The sequence below is a fragment of the Pristiophorus japonicus genome, chromosome 16, assembly GCF_044704955.1.
Source record: "Pristiophorus japonicus isolate sPriJap1 chromosome 16, sPriJap1.hap1, whole genome shotgun sequence".
Taxonomy (NCBI): domain Eukaryota; kingdom Metazoa; phylum Chordata; class Chondrichthyes; family Pristiophoridae; genus Pristiophorus; species Pristiophorus japonicus.
Window position 1 is genome coordinate 41,132,743 of NC_091992.1, and position 20,744 is coordinate 41,153,486.

Below are 20,744 nucleotides of genomic sequence, written 5' to 3' on the forward strand. Positions count from 1 at the left end.
GGAGTTTGGATAATATTTGGATGGGTCATCGTGCAGGCTCGAGCACAGCAGGCTCAAATGCAAAACCGACGTCAGCCCAGACAGGGACATGAAGTGATTGAGATGGTACGACTATAAAGAATATGGATAACCTAACCCTTACCTCTGATCCAACAGAGTGACCGCGACACAAGTAGACCAGAACTTAACATCTGGTGACGATCAGGCTGTCTGTTTAAAATTGCAGATAAAACTTACCGAGATGGGATCGCGGCAACTGATTCAACTCATAATATTGGGAACCTTGAGACCCATGCAAACACTGGATGATACCAACGGATTGCAGCACACACAGGAAATAAACAACTACAGGAACTATGGAGTCTTGTTTAATTTAACGGATGGAATATGCATCCCAGTAGCCAAGGACTGGAACAAGGACAGGACTTATTTTAATGCATGGCTGCAATTGAACCCGAATAAGGACAAAGTATGCGTGCAATGCTCCACGGGTGCTAGGAGCAGTTGCATTGGGCGAAGGGAGGCCAGGGGGCTCAATAAATGTACCTTTGGGATAATTTGTGCGCCCCCTGCCCAACCCCAAACGACGGTCACCTGCAGGAAGGGGGTGGGGCTGTGCGGATATTATGAGGAGGTAGAGGCAGCCACCGTATCTTTGTATGTATGCTTTTCACCTTCCCCAACACCGCGCCCCCTAAGAACCACCACACAGCCTGAGGAATTGCCATGCCACATAACTACTAAGGGACCAGAAAATGGGATTGTACTGTTCAACGAGGGTGAATTATTATATGATAATGTCAAACATGAAATTGTGCCTGTCCTGATCAATGTCTCAGGCATACGAATGCCGGAATATTGTACAGAGCAGGCAAGAAATATGTATAACATGTTGAGTAAAGTTGTAATGCAGCAGGCCGCCGATGCCATGGGTGCCAGCAGATTCCAAGGACAGGAGCCAGTCTACAGGACTAAGAGGAGAATAGTTAATGATGCTGCTACTGGTTTTAACACTGGAACCTCCATAGTGAACTCACTTGATATACAAGGGTTAAACGAAAAGGTGGAACAGCTTAAAGGGGTGATGCAGGGACTACTAATCACCTTATCGACAGAGAGAAGGAAGATGCTGGAAAGCTTAGACAGGGACAACTCTGCCACGCTTATGGCCTATGGATGGTCGGGCAAATATGGCACAACCTCGATCAGATCCAAAGGGGGGAGGTACCCGACTGGATAGACAGCCCAATCTGGCTCAATTGGCCAATCCAAAGGGGACACTGGATAACTGTACTCTGAAGGGACTAACCAGAGTATACCCGGTGATCCCAGATTGTCAAATGGGTAAAGCTACCGGAGTGGGAATAGTCCTGATGATCCCCATAGTCACACAAGCATCGGGACCGTTTCCCCTGTACCAGCTAGAAAATATCAGGGTCATCTAGATAGGAATAGTGCAATCAAGCAGACGCAGCATGGATTCATGAAGGGGAAATCATGCTTAACTAATTTACTGGAATTCTTTGAGGATATAACGAGCATGGTGATAGAGGTGTACCGATGGATGTGGTGTATTTAGATTTTCAAAAGGCATTCGATAAGGTGCCACACAAAAGGTTACTGCAGAAGATAAAGGTACGCGGGGTCAGTGGAAATGTATTAGCATGGATAGAGAATTGGCTGGCTAACAGAAAGCAGAGAGTCGGGATAAATGGGTCCTTTTTGGGTTGGAAATCGGTGGTTAGTGGTGTGCCACAGGGATCGGTGCTGGGACCACAACTGTTTACAATATACATAGATGACCTGGAAGAGGGGACAGAGTGTAGTGTAACAAAATTTGCAGATGACACAAAGATTAGTGGGAAAGCGGATTGTGTAGAGGACATAGAGAGGCTGCAAAGAGATTTAGATAGGTTAAGCGAATGGGCTAAGGTTTGGCAGATGGAATACAATATTGGAAAGTGTGAGGTCATCCACCTTGGGGAAAAAAAACAAAAAAAGTGAATACTATTTGAATGGGAAGAAATTACAACATGCTGCGGTGCAGAGGGACCTGGGGGTCCTTGTGCATGAATCCCAAAAAGTTAGTTTGCAGGTGCAGCAGGTAATCAGGAAGGTGAATGGAATGTTGGCCTTCATTGCGAGAGGGATGGAGTACAAAAGCAGGGAGGTCCTTCTGCAACTCTATAGGGTATTGGTGAGGCCGCACCTGGAGTACTGCGTGCAGTTTTGGTCGCCTTACTTAAGGAAGGATATACTGGCTTTGGAGGGGGTACAGAGACGATTCACTAGGTTGATTCCGGAGATGAGGGGGTTACCTTATGATGATAGATTGAGTAGACTGGGTCTTTACTCGTTGGAGTTCAGAAGGATGAGGGGTGATCTTATAGAAACATTTAAAATAATGAAAGGGATAGACAAGATAGAGGCAGAGAGGTTGTTTCCACTGGTTGGGGAGACTAGAACTAGGGGACACAGCCTCAAAATACGGGGGAGCCAATTTAAAACCGAGTTGAGAAGGAATTTCTTCTCCCAGAGGGTTGTGAATCTGTGGAATTCTCTGCCCAGGGAAGCAGTTGAGGCTAGCTCATTGAATGTATTCAAGTCACAGATAGATTTTTAACTAATAAAGGAATTAAGGGTTATGGGGAGCGGGCGGGTAAGTGGAGCTGAGTCCACGGCCAGATCAGCCATGATCTTATTGAATGGCGGAGCAGGCTCGAGGGGCTAGATGGCCTACTCCTGTTCCTAATTCTTATGTTCTTATGTTCTTATGTCATACGGGAGAACGCCTCCCTCCGTTACTATCTGACCACAACCTCTGCCGTCCACAGAAACGACACTCTACGGGATCTCCTTATCGGGATGCAAGAAAAGGGGTGGTATTACAGTGTGCCCTCACCCGGTGGGACAAGGAGAACTAGACGAGTGTGGGTTCAATTGAACCGATGGATATGTATTAGAAATAGTACCTACCCACACACACTTTGCGAGGGCAGGTTACGGAGGCAAAGGGAAATACTGTGTTTCTACCACAGAACACTCCAACCAGTATAATGGACTACAGTGCCAGATCCCACAGCCGAACTTTTGCTTTACACCTCTACGACCTGTTACTATTGGATAAGCCCGCATTATCCAGGTTAGACGCCGAGGTACTGCAATCATTAACGTTAGTGACCAACTCCACGACCACTTGCAGGACTATGATGAGCCAGAACAGGTCCCTATCCCATATTTAGCTGAGGTACTAAGGGAACTAAGACTCAGAGTGGGCCAGTCTGTCAAGCTTTACCACCAATTACAGAAAAAGATTGAAGTACTGGAAAAGGATACCGACATAGAGTTACAGGATGAGAGTTGGTGGAGGAGGGTTTGGAACTGGGGGATGAATGTAAACATACACCCCTGGATTCGAATAATATCGCACATACTGGTCGGGGTACAGCTGGACTTAGCACTGACATGGGGTATTATAGCCTGTCGGACCTGCGGGCATTATGCACGACAAAGGAGAATCAGAATCAGAGCTCATGCGAATAAAGATATCTGTCCAACAGAGGGACAGGGGAATTTGAACTATATCAATTTGATCTAAGTAACCGGAACTCCTGAAACCACGTGACTGTCTAGCACGCTGAGGCAGGGAGTACCGGGTGGTACATAAAGATATAAATAGGGTGATAAATTATAACCAATGTTGTCGGTTAAAGGGGACTAGGACTAGACCCTTACCGAAAGGGGAGAATTGTTGTAGGGCACTTTCAAAGGTGAAGGCACCTGCAGAATGTATGTCTATATATGAGTAAAATGGCTGCCAGACATAAGATGGCTGCCAGGGATTCCACAAAGCATTAGGGGTATTCAGCTAACCAAGTTGGCTAACTTTCTGGATAGCTGATGACACTGCAGTTGAGCAGAATGTCTTTAAATCAACAAACCCAGACAGGATGTCCTAGCAGATCACTGAACAAAGGAATCCCTGAAACTATGTTAAGATAAGAAAGTCAGGCACAGGCAGAACCCAAGGACAGCAGAGATAAGGGGGGTCTGGAAAAACATCACAAGGACATAAATCAGCTCCAGCTAAACATAAGCTGACCATGCAGCCCTTTATGCTTGAGGGTTAATTCAATTGGCCAAAAGAAACCTGTATGTAATCGATAATCATTATGATTGGATTGTGTCCAGCCGTCATAGGTTGAGTAATTGTAGTGAACTGTTGTAAAGCATATAAATATCACTGAATTTCTTTGTTCGATGGAGAGAAGTGCCTGGATGAACCAGTGGCTTCTTCTCCCCGCCGGCGTAATAAACCATTTTGATGTATGGAACCGACCCAGAGTGACGAATGATTCTTCCAGAGAACATTCATGCTTACAGCAAACATTGACTAGCTTTAAATAAAATTGAGTTTTTATTCCAGTGACATCTGCATCTTATGGCATATAAGCCTTAGTTATTAAGATATTAATTAAATGTTCATTATCAGCAAAAGGCTCAACCCATTTACCTGCCTCATTTGTCCTGCTCTATTTGAAATAAGGTGGTAATGATGGTTTCACCATAACCACTTCTGGGGATCATCTTTAGTGACAAAAATAATTACAAGCTTTGACACACAGTACTTAACATGTTTGTTATGAAAGAAAATATATTCTGCGCCCATATGATAACTGTAAAGTCCTGTCCCCTCAGTACAGATTCACACGAGGCATGTAGTGAAGTCAAGGTCACTCTGGACCTGCACCTTTATTTCACAGCTCTAGAATGCCGCACTTGCCTGAGACCTGTCCTTATATAGCTGTCTCTTGCAAGTGCACCCTTGGTGGTAAGGTATGCTGGTGGTTACAGGTCATATCTTATTACAGTCATGTATAGCATGTTAGGATACAGTTATATTTCATAAAGTAAGATACATGACATCGCCCTCCTCCAAGGTCTTATTGTCTTTATAGGTTCAATCTCTCAGGTGGTCTACGCTCTCGCGTGGAGCGTCTGAGTTGTGGTTCAGTTGTTTGTCTTGGTGTCTGTTTTTCTTTGGGTGTGATTGCTGGTATCTCGCCTGGGCTGTCTGTTTCGATTGGTGTGATTGTTGTTGACTCACCTGAGCTGTCTGTTGGGATTGCTCTTTCCTCAGGTTGTTCCCTCTGTCTGTCCACCAGGTGTGGTGCGAGTTCCACATTGTAGTCTGCCTCGGGTTCCGCAGTGTTGTTGATAAATCTGCTTTTGACTTGGTCTACATGCCTCCGGCAGGTTTTGCCATTGTCCATTTGTACTACCCGTAGCCTGTTTCCTTCCTTGCCCGTTACTGTCCCTGCAAGCCATTTGGGACCCCTGCCATAGTTTAGTACAAACACTTTGTCCCCTATCTCATTCCATCTCCCCCTCGAATTTCTGTCATGGTACTCAGTCAGCTCACGGCGCTTTGCCTCAATGATTTTGTGCATGTGTGGGAGCATTAATGAGAGCCTTGTTTTTAAAGTCCTTTTCATCAACAGTTGCGCGGGGGGGGATCCCAATCAATGAGTGCGGACGAGATCTGTATGCCAGCAGCAGTCGCGACAGGCGACCCTGCAGCATGGGACCTTGGATTTTAAGCATGCCTTGTTTAATGATTTGCACTGCTCTTTCTGCCTGGCCGTTGGAGGCCGGCTTGAACACGTGATTTATGCCGTGGTCAATTAATGAAGTCTTGGAATTCTGCGCTGGTGAAGCACGGGCCACTGTCACTGACCAATGTGTCAGGGATTCTGTGCGTTGCAAACATGGTTGCGAGGCTCATCACAGTGGTGGAGGTTGTGCTCGAGTTTAAAATGGTGCATTCCATCCACTTTGAAAATGCATCTACAACTACGAGGAACATTTTGCCCATGAATGGGCCCACATAGTCTACGTGCACCCGAGACCATGGTTTGGTAGGCCAGGGCCAGGGGATCAGGGGAGCCTCCCTGGGGGCATTGCTGAGTTGGGCACAAATGGTGCACCTTCGGACGCAGAGCTCCAAGTCCACGTCAATACCAGGCCACCAGACGTGGGATCTGGCTATGGCCTTCATGGGAACGATCCCCAGGTGCTCGCGGTGGAGTTCCCGGACAAATGCCTCTCTGCCTCGCAGAGGCTTGACTACTCGGCTGCCCCACATCAGGTAGTCTGCTTGTAGTGATAGCTCATGCATGCGCCTGTGAAAGGGTTTTATTTCCTCGGGGCAGGCATCGCGAGCCTCTGCCCAGTCACCAGTTAGGACACATCTTTTTACTAAAGATAACGTGGGGTTGCTGGCCGTCCAGGCTCTGATTTGGCAAGCCGTCATGGGCGAACCTGTGGACTCAAAGGCATTGATTGCCATGACTATCTCACAGTCCTGTTCGTCAGACCCTTCCGTGGTCGCCAGGGGTAGCCTGCTGAGCGCGTCAGCACAGTTGTCTGTGCCTGGTCTGTGCCTTATGGTATAGTCGTAGGACGCCAGCATGAGTGCCCACCGTTAAATTCGCGCCGAGGCGTTGGCGTTTATTGCCTTGCTCTCGGATCGGAGGGACGTGAGGGGCTTATGGTCAGTTTCTAACGCGAACTTGGCCCCGAAAAGGTATTGATGCATCTTTTTGACACCGTACACGCACGCGAGCGCCTCCTTTTCTACCATTCCGTACCCGCGCTCCGCCCGCGAAGGTGACCTGGAAGCATAAGCTATGGGTTGTAATTTGCCCGCACTATTGACATGTTGCAAAACGCACCCAACCCCATATGCTGACGCATCGCATGTGAGAACTAGCTTTTTGCCTGGATTAAAGAAAGTCAAAACACTGTTGGAACACAGGTTGCGTGCCTTATTGAAGGCGCGTTCTTGGGCGTCCCCCCAAAACCAATCGCACCCCTTCCTGAGTAGCACGTGGAGAGGCTCCAGCAGCGTGCTTAAGTTCTGCATAAAGTTCCCAAAGTAATTGAGTAGCCCGAGAAAGGCGCGCAGTTCTGAGACATTCCAGGGCCTGGGTGCCAGGCGAATTGCTTCTGTTTTAGACTCTGTTGGGCGGATTCCATCAGCGGCAATCCTTCTGCCCAAAAATTCAACCTCGGGTGCGAGAAACAGGCACTTGGATTTCTTGACTCGTAGGCCTACCCGATCCAACCGCTTTAGTACTTCCTCCAAATTACGGAGATGGGAGCCGGTGTCCCTGCCCATGATAAATATGTCGTCTTGAAATACAACCGTCCCCAGGATGGACTTGAGCAGACTCTCCATATTGCGCTGGAATATAGCAGCTGCCGACCTGATGCCGAATGGGCATCGATTGTACATGAAAAGGCCTCGATGTATGTTGATGGTGGTGAGTAGCTTGGATTCCTCGGTCAATTCTTGCGTCATATACGCAGATGTGAAGTCTAGTTTTGAGAAAAGTTTACCTCCAGCCAATGTGGCAAATAAGTCCTCCGCTCTGGGCAGCGGGTATTGGTCCTGTAGGGAGACTCTGTTTATGGTAGATTTGTAGTCCCCACCGATCCATCAGGCTTCATGACTGGGACGATGGGACTTGCCCAGTCGCTAAATTCCACAGGTGATATAATGCCTTCCCGCAGAAGCCTATCTAGTTCGTGTTCAATCTTTTCCCTCATCACATAGGGTACAGCTCTGACCTTGTGATGGACTGGTCTAGCATCCTGTGTGATGTAGATTTTGACTTTGGCCCCTTTGAAAGTGCCCACACCTGGCTGAAAGAGATGTTCAAATCGCTTTATAACTGTTGAGCAGGAGGTCCGTTCCTCTAATGACATGGCATGGACATCATTCCATTTCCAGTTTAGTTTTGCTAGCCATCTTCTCCCCAACAGTGCTGGGGGGTCTCTGGGGACAATCCACAGGGGAAGTCAGTTCACTGTCCCTTTGTGTGTGACAGAGAGCATGGTGCTGCCGAGGACTGGTACAATTTCTTTGGTATAGGTCCTTAGTTTGGTGCCAACCCTTGTGAGTTTTGGTCTGTCTCTTTTATGCGGCAACAGTTGTTTAAATTGTTGAGCGCCCATGAGAGATTGACTCGCTCCCATGTCCAACTCCATGTTGACAGTTATCCCATTGAGTAGGACCCTCATCATTATAGGAGGCGTCCTGTTGTAGGAGCAGTGGCCATTGATCGTGTTGACCCGCTGTACATCGGTGTCCCAGGTACTGTCCCCACCGTCTTCTGGTCCGCTTTCCGACCCATCCGATTCGTATACTAGCCGAGCTGCTGTTTTTTTGCACATGCGGGCCAAATGCCTTGTATATTCACAGTTCCTGCAAACAGCCTGCTGAAATCGACATCCCCTTGATGAGTGCCCATCCCCACACCTCCAGCACAGACTGCTTCTATTGTTCCCAAAGAATGAGCTGCGTCTGGCTGATCTCTCGAGCTTCTCTCAGTTTGTAGTTGATTGCTCGCATTGTGGGTTGATGAGGTGTGAACGGCCGTTCCTGTGGCCCTTGATGGCTTCTGGCGCCACTGTCTGCTGTCGAGAGCCTGTTCTCCCGGTTTTCTCTGTGTGTGGGGGTAGCAGCTTGTTTAATGCTGTAAACTTCTTGTTCCGATATTTTGTTAGTTGTCGTACCTGCATTGTAAATCAACTTCGTTTCTTCTTCCCCTACTAAGAATGTCTGTGCAACCAGTGTTGCTGCCTCTAAGGTCAGGTTCTTGGTCTCTATGAGCTTTCGGAATATGCCTGCATGGCCTATTCCTTCAATGAAAAAGTCTCTCAGCATTTCTCTCCTCAGTTCTTCGGAGAACTCACATAAACTAGCCAACCTCCGAAGTTCCACCACGAAGTCGGGTATGCTCTGGCCCACACAGCGTCTGTAGTTGTAGAACCTGTGTCTGGCCATGTGTAGGCTGCTCGCTGGCTTCAGGTGGTCTCTTACCAGTGTGCTCAATTCTTCAAATGACTTGCTTGCTGGTTTCTCGGGTGCCAGCAGATCCTTCATTAAAGTGTATGTTTTCGAGCCACAGCTGGTCAAGAGATGGGCTCTTCTCTTGTCTGCTTTGTCGTCTCCTAACCAGTCTTTGGTTACAAAGCTTTGCTGGAGCCTTTCTATAAAGTCCTCCCAATTGTCAGCATTCTGTGGATTCTGCAATCCCGTAACTCGTCGTCACTGTAAAGTCCTGTCCCCTCAGTACAGATTCACACGAGGCATGTAGTGAAGTCAAGGTCACTCTGGACCTGCATCTTTATTTCACAGCTCTGGAATGCTGCACTTGCCTGAGATCGGTCCTTATATACCTGTCTTTTGCAAGTGCACCCCTGGTGGTAAGGTATGCTGGTGGTTACAGGTCATATCTTATTACAGTCATGTATAGCATGTTAGGATACAGTTATATATAATAAAGTAAGATACATGACATCCACCATAACCACTTCTGGGGATCATCTTTAGTGACAAAAATAATTACAAGCTTTTACACACAGTACTTAACATGTTTGTTCTGCAAGAAAATATATTCTGTGCCCATATGATAACCACTCTGACAGTTTCAGTGTCTTCTTAATCAGTAATTCTGATCAAAAGAAGCTGATCCCTTCAGCTAGTTCTACATTTCTCCATTGTTTTCCAAGTCTTGATGCAATAATTCAATTCCATTCATTGGTCATAATTTTCTAACTGCCATGCGTGCGGGATTGGAGGCAAGTCAGAAGTAAAAGTTGGAGAAAAAGGGAGCGCATCGTGAACCCGCCATCATTCTGCCTCCTCACCCCTTTAACTCGGGTGCCTTTGCCAGCACAGCACGGACCCGAATGACAGAGTCAGGCAACCTAATTACTCATTAAAACTTGTTGTCAGACCCATAACATTGTTTATAACCAGACCTTTTGAATTTCACTGGATGACCATGGGAAACACACATCTCGGGAACCATGTCTGTCAACCTGAGGCAGAAGCACAATGGACATTGAACAAGGTCATTACTGCAGAGCATGGAAATCCAAATAATACTCCTACATGACACCTCATTACTTCCCTAAGAGAAAGGCTCTTGCTGAGTTCATTTTGAACACTGATTTAGGTGTCCAGAGTTTGCAAGTATTTTCTGCAACTTTGGAAGCCACTCTCACCTCATTGCTACTATCACACCACTGACAGATTGCTTCTCTGATCACAACTTGACCTGCCATATAGCTTCAGCATGGGTGCCGTTTATACTGTCTCACCTTGGTGCTCAGGCTTAGACCAGGATGAGCCCCAACACCAGCAGCAGCAGCAATACCAATAATCTTCTCCTCAGTGGCCTGATGCTCCACAGGACAGAGGGCATCAGCGCAGGGCTGCACCGTGCCGGAGGCAATATCCCCAACACAGGGTATACAAGCAAAGGATGAGCGTTAACAACATGATTGAGTGGCAGTCCCAAAGGAGGCTCAGGCTATTGCGCCAGGTCATCGCAGACATTTGCAGCTTGCTGGAACAAATATGGCAGCCCAGAGGACCTGGTGGACACTCCTTACCAGTGGCTGACATAGTCACCAGCGCCCCCAACTTCTTCGCCTCATGTTCCTTCCAGGGATCTGCAACAGACATTTGCGGCATCTCGCAGTCGGCCGCCACAGATGCATCACACAAGTCACAGATATCATATCTGACAAGTCAGCCAATTATATCAACTTTTCAACTGATAATGCCAGTGTTGCTCAGCGGGCACACGGCTTTGCCACTCTGGCTGGCTTCACACAGGTGCAGGGCATAATTGACTGCACACATGTCATCATCATCATAAGCAGTCCCTCGAAATCGAGGAAGACTTGCTTCCACTGTAAAGTGAGTTCTCAGGTGGCTTTACAGTCCAATGCGGGAATTACAGTCTCTGTCACAGGTGGGGCAGACAATGGTTGAAGGAAAAGGTGGGTGCTGGATATGGTTTGCTGCACGCTCCTTCCGCTGACTGCGCTTCATTTGTGCATGCTCTCGGCGATGAGACTCGAGATGCTTCGCGCATTCCCGGATGCTCTTCCTCCATTTTGGGCAGTCTTGGGCCAGGGATTCCCAGGTGCCGGTGGGGATGCTGCACTTTATCAAGGAGGCTTAGCGGGTGTCCTTGAAAGGTTTCCTCTGCCCACCTGGGGCTCGCTTGCCGTTTAGGAGTTCCGAGTAGAGCGCTTGCTTAGGGAGTCTCATGTCGGGCATGTGGACGATGTGGCCTGCCCAACGGAGCTGGTCGAGCGTGGTCAGTGCTTCAATGCTGGGGATGTTGGCTTGAGCAAGAACACTGACATTGGTGCGTCTATCCTCTCAGTGGATGTGCAGAATCTTGCGGAGGCAGCGTTGGTGGTACTTCTCCTGCACTTTGAGATGTCTACTCTATATGGTCCACATCTCTGAGCCATATAGGAGGGCGGGTATCACTACAGCACTGTAGACCATAAGCTTGGTGCCAGATTTGAGATCCTGGTCTTCAAACACGTTCTTCCTCAGGCGACCGAAGGCTGCGCTGGCAAACTGGAGGCGGTGTTGGATCTCGTCATCGATGTAGCCAACAGAGCACCCCATCATCAACCAGCAGTGTTTGTGAACCATGAGGCCTTCCACTCCCTCATTGTGTAGCTCATTTGCAACCATAGGAAGATCATCATGCATATGTATGTCAAATTTCCTGGCAGCTGTCATGACTCTTTCATCCTGCGTCATTCCACACTCCCTCAACTCTTTGCAACACCAAACAGACTTACCAGCTGGCTGCTTGGAGACAAGGGCTATCCGCTGAAGATGTGGCTCGTGACACACTTGAGGAGGCAACGTACCCTGGAGTGCTATAATGAAAGCCATATATCCACCAACTGTGTCATAGAGCAAACAATAGGCATGTTGAAAATGCACTTCAGATGCCTTGACAAATCTGGAGGAGCCCTTGGGTACACACCAGTGTACCCAGAATCGTTGTCGTCTGCTGCGTGCTGCACAACATAGCACAACAACGGGGATTAGTGCTGCACGAGGAGCAAAGTGCAGACCGCACAGTCTCTTCAGAGGAGGAGGATCAGCTGGAAGAGAAAGTGGAGCAGCAGGAGGAATTTGAAGTCCAGATGCCAGCAATACTGGAGCATATTGCTGCCTGGGAGGCCAGAGATGGGCTCATCATGGTCAGAGTTACTTAGCTTCCTGTATTACATCCATATGGCTATCACATGCTGTGCAAGATTCACCCGCACAACATCATAAAGCATCCCTGCAATGACCAAGCCATTCCTTTCACATTGACCCCCATTGCTGGAGGTAAAGTTATGTCTCACCATTCACTTCAACTCACTAAGGCACTTCCAAAGTACCATACAAAAATGGGCATGACCAGAAAGTGTTGTAAATAAAGTTTTATATTTGTCATAACATTAACAGAACCTTAACAATCACACTTCGTTAAACACTCATGTGCTTACACTTGTGCATCTACTTCTGTGTTATTTTCCGTTTATGTGTGCTTCTACGAGGTGCAACTCCTGTGGATGTAGCAGAGGTAGAGGCAGCCTGCTCACTCACGGCTGCGACTGCGTAGACACATTTGACGGAATCCATCCTCTGGGTTTTGGAGCCTGTGATGGTCATGCCAAAGTCTGTTGCTCCTACGACTGTGCAGGGGCAGACTCGGCCATCATGATCCAAGGAGGCATCTGATGCTGTGACTCGGGGGGGTGGGGGGGGGGGAAAGAAGTGTGAACGCTTTGAGAGGAGCCCCCACTTCCATGTCCCCTCTCACCATCATCCCTCTCATGGGCCACTTCCCAGTGGGGCCATCGGGCCTAAGTCTATGTTTACATCCCTCCAAGAGAGGAGGCCTATGGTCTGTTCTCCATAGATAACATATGCTTATGTAAGTGGCGCATTACCTGCTCCATCCTTTCCATAGAAGAGCATACTGTGCCAATCGCCTGCAACATGGTGGTGCTCATGTTGGAGATGGACTCCTCCATTTTCTGCTCATTTGCAGAGATCGCAGCCCCAAAACCTGTCATAGTCTCCTGCACTTCTTCCTACACCTCCAGGATTGCCCTCTTTCTGCCTGGCACCTGAGGCACAGCATCTGCATGCAGCTGAGAAGTGCGAGGAGCGTCCTGCGCCCTCCAGCAAGGAATCTCCATTGCTATTCCTGTCTCCACCATCTCCTCTTGCTCACTTTTGACTTGTGAGACACCAGGTGACAACACAACTCTATGTCGCGTAGGACCCACTGAGATGTGTATATCTGTGCTGGTGCGCTTAGGTCCGGTGACGGTGCACCCTCAGAGGCTGAACAGTTGGGGAATGGGGGGGGCTGAGCTCTTGATGGACTAGTGGGAGAGTAAAGAGATAATTTAGAAATGTTATATTAAGAATGGGTAACAATACCATTATGCACATGATGAACATTCACTGGCTGCTGACATCAGTCACCATATGATTGACTGTTGTATGCCATGTAGCTGAATGAGATGTAATTCTGTCACCAGGTTGCTGAGAGCTCCCCTTCTCTGTCTCCCACCGCCAGCTGCTTCGCAACTCCTAACACCTCCAAGGTGCTCTCCTCTGCTGCTGATAAAGTGGCGGAGGATGGAAGGCCATCTCCGGTTCTCTACCTCTCCCTGTTGTTGCGCACTCGTTTCTCCTGAGAGGGAAGAGACGCTTCAGTGAGAATGATGCATGTGTATAAGGAATGTGTGGGTTAAATCTGTAGAGGGTGACTATGAGGGAGTGTGGTACGATGCCAAAGTGCCAATGCCAAATGGCCTGTTTGTATGGGTTAGTTGGTATGATTGATTTAGGATGAGGAGGAGTGTGAGGGTTGGTTAGTCAGAGGGGGATGTGAGTATATAGAGGGATGGGTGGACGTGCAAGGTATGTGGGTAATGATGTGCAGGAGCAGGCTTGGGAAGGCAGAGTGATGAGGATGTAGTGACAGGTACAGCAGGATGAAGGTGAGTGTGGCTTTAATGTGGGAACCAATGCAGGGAGACAGAGGGAAACAAAAAGGAGACAAAAGCAAAAGACAGAAAGGAGATGAGGAAAAGTGGAGGGCAGAGAAACCCAAGGCAAAGAACAAAAAGGGCCACTGCACAGCAAAATTCTAAAAGGACAAAGGGTGTTAAAAAAAACAAGCCTGAAGGCTTTGTGTCTTAATGCAAGGAGTATCCATAATAAGGTGGATGAATTAACTGTGCAAATAGATGTTAACAAATATGATGTGATTGGGATTACAGAGACGTGGCTCCAGGATGATCAGGGCTGGGAACTCAACATCCAGGGGTATTCAACATTCAGGAAGGATAGAATAAAAGGAAAAGGAGGTGGAGTAGCATTGCTGGTTAAGGAGGAGATTAATGCAATAGTTAGGAAGGACATTAGCTTGGATGATGTGGAATCTATATGGGTAGAGCTGCAGAACACCAAAGGGCAAAAAACGTTAGTAGGAGTTGTGTACAGACCTCCAAACAGTAGTAGTGATGTTGGGGAGGGCATCAAACAGGAAATTAGGGGTGCATGCAGTAAAGGTGCAGCAGTTATAATGGGTGACTTTAATATGCATATAGATTGAGCTAACCAAACTGGAAGCAATACGGTGGCGGAGGATTTCCTGGAGTGCATAAGGGATGGTTTTCTAGACCAATATGTTGAGGAACCAACTAGGGGGGAGGCCATCTTAGACTGGGTGTTGTGTAATGAGAGAGGATTAATTAGCAATCTCGTTGTGCGAGGCCCCTTGGGGAAGAGTGACCATAATATGGTGGAATTCTGCATTAGGATGGAGAATGAAACAGTTAATTCAAAGACCATGGTCCAGAACTTAAAGAAGGCTAACTTTGAAGGTATGAGGCGTGAATTGGCTAGGATAGATTGGCGAATGATACTTAAGGGGTTGACTGTGGATGGGCAATGGCAGACATTTAGAGACCGCATGGATGAACTACAACAATTGTACATTCATGTCTGGCGTAAAAATAAAAAAGGGAAGGTGGCTCAACCGTGGCTATCAAGGGAAATCAGGGATAGTATTAAAGCCAAGGCAGTGGCATACAAATTGGCCAGAAACAGCAGCGAACCCGGGGACTGGGAGAAATTTAGAACTCGGCAGAGGAGGACAAAGGATTTGATTAGGGCAGGGAAAATGGAGTACGAGAAGAAGCTTGCAGGGGACATTAAGACAGATTGCAAAAGTTTCTATCGACATGTAAAGAGAAAAAGGTTAGGAAAGACAAACGTAGGTTCCCTGCAGTCAGAATCAGGGGACGTCATAATGGGGAACAAAGAAATGGCGGACCAATTGAACAAGTACTTTGGTTCGGTATTCACTAAGGAGGACACAAACAACCTTCCGGATATAAAAGGGGTCAAAGGGTCTAGTAAGGAGGAGGAACTGAGGGAAATCCTTATTAGTCGGGAAATTGTGTTGGGGAAATTGATGGGATTGAAGGCCGATAAATCCCCGGGGCCTGATGGACTGCGTCCCAGAGTACTTAAGGAGGTGGCCTTGGAAATAGCGGATGCATTGACAGTCAGTTCCTATCGAGTGGAGGGTAGCCAATGTAACCCCACTTTTTAAAAAAGGAGGGAGAGAGAAAACAGGGAATTATAGACCAGTCAGCCTGACATCAATAGTGGGTATAATGATGGAATCAATTATTAAGGATGTCATAGCAGCGCATTTGGAAAGAGGTGACATGATAGGTCCAAGTCAGCATGGACCTGTGAAAGGGAAATCATGCTTGACAAATCTTCTGGAATTTTTTGAGGATGTTTCCAGTAGAGTGGACAAGGGAGAACCAGTTGATGTGGTATATTTGGACTTTCAGAAGGCTTTCGACAAGGTCCCACACAAGAGATTAATGTGCAAAGTTAAAGCACATGGGATTGGGGGTAGTGTGCTGACATGGATTGAGAACTGGTTGTCAGACAGGAAGCAAAGAGTAGGAGTAAATGGGGACTTTTCAGAATGGCAGGCAGTGACTAGTGAGGTACCGCAAGGTTCTGTGCTGGGGCCCCAGCTGTTTACACTGTACATTAATGATTTAGACGAGGCGATTAAATGTAGTATCTCCAAATTTGCGGATGACACTAAGTTGGGTGGCAGTGTGAGCTGCGAGGAGGATGCTATGAGGCTGCAGAGCGACTTGGATAGGTTAGGTGAGTGGGCAAATGCATGGCAGATGAAGTATAATGTGGATAAATGTGAGGTTATCCACTTTGGTGGTAAAAACAGAGAGACAGACTATTATCTGAATGGTGACAGATTAGGAAAAGGGGAGGTGCAACGAGACCTGGGTGTCATGGTACATCAGTCATTGAAGGTTGGCATGCAGGTACAGCAGGCGGTTAAGAAAGCAAATGGCATGTTGGCCTTCATAGCGAGGGGATTTGAGTACAGGGGCAAGGAGGTGTTGCTACAGTTGTACAGGGCATTGGTGAGGCCACACCTGGAGTATTGTGTACAGTTTTGGTCTCCTAACCTGAGGAAGGATATTCTTGCTATTGAGGGAGTGCAGCGAAGGTTCACCAGACTGATTCCCGGGATGGCGGGACTGACCTATCAAGAAAGACTGGATCAACTGGAGTTCAGAAGAATAAGAGGGGACCTCATAGAAACGTTTAAAATTCTGATGGGTTTAGACAGGTTAGATGCAGGAAGAATGTGGGGGAAGTCCAGAACCAGGGGTCACAGTCTACGGATAAGGGGTAAGCCATTTAGGACCGAGATGAGGAGAAACTTCTTCACCCAGAGAGTGGTGAACCTGTGGAATTCTCTACCACAGAAACTTGTTGAGGCCAATTCACTAATTATATTAAAAAGGAGTTAGATGTAGTCCGTACTACTAGTGGGATCAAGGGGTATGGCGAGAAAGCAGGAATGGGGTACTGAAGTTGCATGTTCAGCCATGAACTCATTGAATGGCGGTGCAGGCTCGAAGGGCCGAATGGCCTACTCCTGCACCTATTTTCTATGTTTCTATGTTTACATTCACCTTTCCTGATCTCATGAGATCATGGAAGCACTTCCAGCAGTGCATTCAAGTCCGCCTCATCACATCCCTGCTGTTCATCTCCACTGCAATTTGGAGCCAGGCTCTTTTTGTCTCCTGGGGAGGTCTCTTTCGACCATCAGCAGGGAAGAGGACCTCCATGCATGCTCTGACTCCCTCCACAGGAATATGCAGGGAGTCATCTGAAAACCTGGATACAGCCCTCTATCTTTCTGAAACCATCTTTGCAAGTCTGTGCAATAACCAGATCGTGATATATCCTCCATGCACACTCCTAGATGAACCTTTAAATACAATGTGGCCAAGTCGACTTTAAAGATCCCTGCTGGAAATGAGTCGTTGATGATGTCATCAGACATGCAACATTTAATAGGGCTGGGAAATATGCAGGCCTGCCTTAATAGGCTCCATTTAACTGAAAGTCGCTCTGAGGAATGATATGAGCAGAAGAACGTGGTTCTGACACACCATGCAGCCTGCATTCACCCGACCAGCCTCGGTAAGAAAAATTCCGGCCATTGTTTTACAAATGTGCAATCCATTACTTTATTAGAGTTAAATGTTATTTGCCATTTATCTGTTCAACTGAATAGATGATCTAATTATTTAATTGGATCTTTAGCTGCATCGTCTGCCTTTATGCTCACGTTACTTTAGTGTCACCAGCCAATGATAATCTTACAATTGGTTTTGATATCCATGTCATTTGTGTGTTAAAAATAACAGGATCCAAGTACTGATCCCTGCAGGATTTCACTCAACAGTCCCACAGTTTGAAATTATGCCTTTTATTTATACACTCAATTTCCTATATTTCAGTTAGGTTCTTAGCCACTCTTATGTTAGATCTTTAATATCCATGGTTTTACTTGAATTAGGAATCTTTCAAGTGAAACTTTGTCAAAAGACGTCATAAGATTTCCAATCAGTCTTCATAAAGAAATAGATTCACAATAGACCTTCCTTAAGGTATAAAACATGAAGTAAATGTATTAATTAAATACATACCAAATGGACAAGAAATAACAGTGATAAGTTTACTGTCGAACAATCATTTAAACCTCTTGATAGCTAAATTAATAAATTGATGGCAACTCTAATGACTGATAACTGCCTGTGATTCTAAACTGTTGTGAGTTCCTTCACCTGAATCCTCTCGAAGGGAGTAGGGTGTTTTTTACACCAGGAGATGAGTGGATAGGAATGTTCCTGTAATTTGAATAGGAAGCCTCTCAGGTTCAACAAAAGGCTGAACCAACCAAATCTCTGCTTATAACTGAAACCGGTGCATCTGAGATTCCCTCCAAAACCTAGCAGCAGAGACACCATTTGAAGTATTGTATCAAATGACTAACGAAAAGGGCGGGGCGAGGGGAGGAACAGCTCCCAGCGCATGCGCTTTGGGCGAGCCTCGAACTGCCTTGCCTCCAAGCGCAGGCGCCCTGGGACGCGTGAGAAAGAAGCCGGCGTTTACGCCACGAGCGCGGGCAGGTGACGCGGTTTGTCTGCGCACGTGCGGCGGGCGTTTGCTTCGCGTGGGCTGGCCGCGAGCCTAAACTCGAAAACTGATTGGCCAGATTGGAATTTAAACGGCCGTTCGGGAACGCGCACCAACGGTTCCATGGAAGGATCGATCGGCATCGGAACCCGACTGAGTGATTGGCATCGATCGATATCTCTGTCAGAGGGAGCGCTCAGTTCCAGGCAGCCCTACCGCTACGTTTTATGCTTCGCCAATCAGTTGGATCGATTCCCCCGATGAGCCATGAAATGGAGGAGTTCCTGCTCTCCACTCCGATCAACCCCAATAACTTTCCAGCCAAGCTGTGGCGCATCGTGAACAGCCCCCGCTACCGCTCGATCCGCTGGGACCCCCGCGGTGAAGGACTCATCGTCGACCAGCAACTCTTCGAATCCGAGCTCCTCACCCCGATCAAGAACGTCAACAATGGTGCCAACTTGGAGCCCGACACCGATCTGCTCTTCAAAACCACCAACTTCACCAGCTTCATCCGCCAGCTCAATCTCTATGGCTTCAGAAAGATGGGTCAAGGGAGCGGCGAGCATCCGGTGCCCGGGGAGTTGGGGGCAGGAGACGGGCTGCTCCACCACTTCCACAACCCCAGCTTCAAAGAGGACCACCCCGAGCTCCTGATCAACATGAAAAGGCTAACCAGTGCCAACAAAGCCAAGCTGGCAGCTGGACTCCAGGTCAACACCCGACCTCCCAACCGTTTCCAGAGGTATCTCACCAACTCCATGGACTCCATTGGCCAGAGTAAAGGGGACCGGCATGGTAGGGATGGAGTTACTGCTACAGACTCTGGTGGGTGGGGAGAGAAAATGAATACAGGACGTAGTTAAATACACGAGTGTTCGTGATATTTACTGTCTAAATAATACATAACTGAGTCTTGCAATTAAAGTCAACAAAACAGTATCAATAGTTTGGTGCTAGCAGCATTAAATAATTCTAATTCTTCATTCTTTGCCTCCTGCACGTACCACAGGAGTGAGCTCAGTTGGAAGCAAGGAAGAACGATGATTAAATGATAGTCTTTTAAGATGTTTTGGTCTTCACACTGTGAAGTTTCCTAAGTGCCATTTTAGAACCATAAATGTTTGCAGCACTGAAGGAAGAATTTGGCCCATTGTGTCTATGCTAGCTCTTTAGCCCTCCACCTTTCTATCTCACAAGATGTAAGGAAGTGGCTTGTGGTTGGATCTTCATTCTAATTGAAAAGCTTATTCTTCAAAAATTCTTGACATATTTATCTAGTTGGGTATGCAGATTCAAACAGTGCACTAAATATGGTTCTGCATTTTATGGTGGCAAGTGGCCACATTAAAATCTCCAATGGCCATTCTTAAGCCACAACATGGTCTCATTTGACATCTGTTTGGGATGGTTGCATTAAACCATTTTGTAGAAACAAATTTATAGTAATGGTGGACCTAGTTCATCAGGTCAGTTGCCACTGAACATCAATTCAATTCTTCAATTCAGCCTTCCTTTCAAAAGGACATGGGATTCATTGAAGAGTTATCTAGAAATAATGTTGGTGCTGGCTAGTAGCAAGTGGTCTCTATATAGGCTTGGTGCAGATTAACTTCAGCCATTTATACACTTGGGGTGTCTTCAATATATGGCACCAGTATAACTTTTGAAGTTTGTCTTTTCATAAAGAGCTGTCACAAATGGCTGGGGAAACAGGGAGTCCTTCATCATGCGTTACTTCAGGGCTCCCTCTTCTCCAGATGTATGCTCTGAGTAGTTATTAATGCTGGTGGAAACCTCAAACCTCTAGTGTTCACCCGCAACTAAATACACTGGAAAGATTTCCCTCCAGGTCCTGAATTGCAAGAGGTCATAGCCAAAGAGTTCTCCTCAGCCAGCAGTTTCAGCCAGGATCTGTGAAAAAATAGCATTCACCCGTTCCAAGCCTTCCCAGTTATGGAGATCAAGGAACTCTTTCGTGGACCCCATTCCTGACAGGAAGCCTTCTATGGGAATATGATTTAGAGCAGGAAGTGACCTCTTATCTGGTCATCAAGACAACACTTGACTACAATTGCATTTGATGCCTTTCATTGCAGGATGGCCCAAGAGTTGAAAATGGTAACTTGAGAGATACCTCTTCCAGCGGTGGAAACTTTAGTCCAGATCTTGAAATGAGCGACTTCCTCAATATATGCAAGTTTTCATCCCTTTATACTCCCTTTAAACTATAACCAAGAGAGCCTAAGGCAGTGGCAATGGTATAGGTGTACTGTATTCTGTGGTT

At 47.1% G+C, this 20,744-nt stretch overlaps 1 protein-coding gene across 1 annotated transcript in view; it reads left to right on the forward strand.

Moving 5' to 3' along the window:
- Window positions 1-18,729: 18,729 nt before the first annotated feature.
- The window catches only part of hsf5 (heat shock transcription factor family member 5), a 112,576-nt gene continuing 110,561 nt past the window's right edge, over window positions 18,730-20,744 (forward strand). The window contains exon 1 of the mRNA XM_070856798.1: window positions 18,730-19,255. Within this exon, the coding sequence (XP_070712899.1) occupies window positions 18,730-19,255 (526 nt within the window). The remainder of the gene's footprint in view (window positions 19,256-20,744) is intronic.